At 43.8% G+C, this 3,942-nt stretch overlaps 1 protein-coding gene across 1 annotated transcript; it reads left to right on the forward strand.

Annotated features, from left to right (window-relative positions):
* Window positions 1-850: 850 nt before the first annotated feature.
* On the forward strand, window positions 851-2,293 carry LOC139559606 (general transcription factor II-I repeat domain-containing protein 2A-like). The gene has a single exon (XM_071375789.1). The coding sequence runs from the start codon at window positions 851-853 to the stop codon at window positions 2,291-2,293; it is 1,443 nt and encodes a 480-aa protein (XP_071231890.1).
* Window positions 2,294-3,942: the final 1,649 nt, after the last annotated feature.

Genomic DNA, 3,942 nt, shown 5'->3' on the forward strand with positions numbered 1-3,942 from the left:
AGGAATAAAGACTGCTACTCATCCCCTCTCTCTATGCCCTGACTGTCAAACACAGCAGGATACTGCAGTTAACAACGAAAGATCCAGGGATGTGTGTGTGGATAAAGAGAGAGATTGCGTGGCCTTGAGTACAACAGCACTAGATGAAACCAAGTGTCACACTGCTCACATACTTCCCTCTAGCCCCACCAACTAAACATGAATCAGACCAATCTGACTTCCCTCTAGCCCAGACATGGGCAAACTACGGCCCGCGGGCCACATACGGCCCGTTAGGCTTTTTAATCCGGCCCGCCGAACTTGTCCAAATTATAGTAAAAACCTCCTTTTTTTCCCCTTTCCCTGCAATGCCCACGTTTCCCCAATAGATGGCGCACTCAAAACACATTGACCGTTGTTGGAGTGGCGCGTATTTCTCTTTATTTCACTTTAATTTTCACTTCGTTTCACGTCACCATTAAGCCCTTCTGTGAAAATGAGCGGACCAAAGAGAAGGAAAGTGGACAGCGAATGCCGAGTGTTTAATAAGGAGTGGACAACAAAATACTTCTTCACTGAAGTCCGATCAACGGCTGTATGTCTGATATGCCAAGAAGCTGTTGCGGTTTTCAAAGAGTACAATATCAGCCGTCACTTTGCCACGAAGCATGCAAACTATGCTAGCAAGCAGTCAACACAAGAACGGGCGGCTACTGCTCAGAGGTTGGCAGCTAATTTACAGAGTCAACAGAACTTTTTTCACCGACAAACTGCAATTCAAGAGTCAAGTACCAAGGCAAGTTATTTGCTGGCATTCAAATTAGCAAAGGCTAGCAAGCCTTTTTCCGAAGGCGAGTTTTTGAAAGAGTGCATGGTAGAGACAGCAGGTCTCTTGTGTCCGGAGAGCAAAGCCAAGTTTGAAAAAATCAGTTTAGCACGCAGGACAGTGACTCGCCGCGTGGAACTGATTGACGAAGATATAGTCAGCGAGTTAAACAAAAAGGCGGAGTCCTTTAAGTTATATTCACTAGCACTGGATGAAAGTAACGACATAAAAGACACTGCTCAGCTCCTAATTTTTATCCGAGGGATTAACGACAGTTTTGAGATAACGGAGGAGCTTTTGAGCATGGAATCACTGAAAGGGAAAACGCGAGGAGAGGACTTATATGAACAGGTGTCTGCTGTCATCGAGAGAATGAAGCTACCTTGGAGTAAACTTGCCAATGTCACCACGGATGGATCGCCAAATTTAACTGGAAAAAACATCGGGCTGCTGAAAAGAATCCAGGATAAAGTGAAAGAAGAAAACCCTGACCAGGATGTTATTTTACTTCACTGCATCATTCATCAGGAGTCTCTGTGTAAGTCTGTATTGCAGCTTAATCACGTCGTGGATCCAGTTGTAAAACTTGTTAACTTCATACGAGCAAGGGGACTTAATCATCGTCAGTTCATTACGTTCCTAGAAGAAACTAATGCGGATCACCAGGACCTACTTTACCACTCTCGCGTCCGCTGGTTAAGTTTGGGGAAAGTGTTTCAACGAGTCTGGGAGCTCAAAGACGAGATTCGCTCATTTTTTAATTTAATGGGGAAATCCGAAGAATTCCCCGAGCTGAGCGACACAAACTGGCTTTGTGACTTTGCGTTTGCTGTGGACATATTTTCACACATGAATGAGCTGAACGTGAAGCTACAGGGGAAAGATCAGTTTGCGCACGACATGTACACAAATGTGAGAGCCTTCAAATCCAAGCTGGTTTTATTCTCCAGGCAAATGTCAAACAAATCTTTCGCACATTTCCCCACACTAGCCGTGCAGAAAGAGGCCGCCCGAAATGCGAAGAAATACTGCAAATCACTGGACGATCTGCACAGAGAATTTTGCCGTCGGTTCTGTGATTTTGAAAAAATTGACAAGTCACTTCAACTGGTGTCCTGTCCCCTGTCACAAGACCCCGAATCAGCACCGCAGGAGCTGCAATTGGAACTGATCGATCTTCAGTCTGACTCCGTCTCAAAGGAGAAGTTCAAGTCTCTTAAACTGAATGACTTTTACGCTTCACTTAACGAGACCGCGTTTCCAAACCTCCGGAGGACGGCGCAGAAGATGCTGGTGTTGTTTGGCTCGACCTACGTGTGTGAGCAGACGTTTAGCGTCATGAAAATCTTGAAAATCAACAAAGCCCATCACAGATCCAAGTTAACTGACCAACACCTCAGATCTGTCCTGAGAATTGCCACAACAAAACTAACTCCAGACTTTGATGCACTGGCAAAAAAGGGAGACCAACAACACTGTTCCCACTGAAATGGTGAGTTTTTCTGCTGTGTTATGAAAAAATGCATATGGAAAGTTTGGAAGTGCGTCTTTTAATTAAGAGCAATGCGCATTTACGCACAGCAGCGGTACAGTAGCTTTATTAACACGCCGCACATCGCTCTTAATTTAAATTTAAATTTTCAGCTGCAGGTAGGATATTTAATACAGCCTATGTCTGTGTGCTTGGCAACGATACACGTGTACTGTTTGCGCGTGAAGGCGAGGGCGTCCGTGGCGAGTTTGTAGAGCGCGCGGTCAGGACAATCCATCCATGATTTTGCGGAGTTTAACACAAGTAGATATTATTGAGCTTGAGTATTTCGTTGTGTAATAATATGTTTTGAATGTTGAAAGTGATTCCATTTTTCAATAAATGTTGATTTCTTTAACTTTGCACCTTCGATTGAAACTTATTAAAAACAGACGCAATCTTGATAAATCACAGTGCGTATGTTATTTTAATCTATTTACATTTCCTCATCCCGGTATCTGCGAAATAGTATGTAAATGCCATATCTTGCATATTCCTTGAGACAAATTTATTAACTGATAAGGGCTATTTTTCACATTTGAAAGACAGTTAATAAATTGGGTTGTAGTGTTCTTACTGTGCTATGAGGTTTGCACACACTACATTTAATGCTTTAGTATATCCGGCCCAAACACTCCCTCCAAATGCTCCTGGCCCGGCCCCTCTGTCAAATTTTAGAACCCATTGTGGCCCGCGAGTCAAAAAGTTTGCCCACCCCTGCTCTAGCCCCACCAACTAAACATCAATCTGACTTCCCTCTAGCCCCACCAACTAAACATCAATCTGACTTCCCTCTAGCCCCACCAACTAAACATCAATCTGACTTCCCTCTAGCCCCACCAACTAAACATAAATCTGACTTCCCTCTAGCCCCACCAACTAAACATGAATCTGACTTCCCTCTAGCCCCACCAACTAAACATAAATCTGACTTCCCTCTAGCCCCACCAACTAAACATGAATCTGACTTCCCTCTAGCCCCACCAACTAAACATCAATCTGACTTCCCTCTAGCCCCACCAACTAAACATCAATCTGACCAATCTGACTTCCCTCTAGCCTCTAAACATGAATCAGACTTCCCTCTAGCCCCACCAACTAAACATGAATCAGACCAATCTGACTTCCCTCTAGCCTCTAAACATCAATCTGACTTCCCTCTAGCCCCACCAACTAAACATCAATCTGACTTCCCTCTAGCCCCACCAACTAAACATCAATCTGACTTCCCTCTAGCCCCACCAACTAAACATCAATCTGACTTCCCTCTAGCCCCACCAACTAAACATGAATCTGACCAATCTGATTTCCCTCTAGCCTCTAAACATCAATCTGACTTCCCTCTAGCCCCACCAACTAAACATCAATCTGACCAATCTGATTTCCCTCTAGCCTCTAAACATCAATCTGACTTCCCTCTAGCCCAGGGGTGTCAAAGTCAAATGGACGGAGGGCCAAATAAAAAATTTAGCTACAAGCCGAGGGCCGGACTGTTCGAATGTTCATTGAAAAATTTTTAAATGACGCATATAGTCTAGTGAACCTAATTGAACCTACTGAAAACCTAACAAATATATTCCAATATGATCAGATAAATAAAGCAATA

Source organism: Salvelinus alpinus, chromosome 1 (assembly GCF_045679555.1).
Source record: "Salvelinus alpinus chromosome 1, SLU_Salpinus.1, whole genome shotgun sequence".
Classification (NCBI taxonomy): domain Eukaryota; kingdom Metazoa; phylum Chordata; class Actinopteri; order Salmoniformes; family Salmonidae; genus Salvelinus; species Salvelinus alpinus.

Excerpts from the sequence above, each read along its gene's own strand:
- LOC139559606 (XM_071375789.1), top strand. The coding sequence starts at position 851 with ATGGTAGAGACAGCAGGTCTCTTGTGTCCGGAGAGCAAAGCCAAGTTT.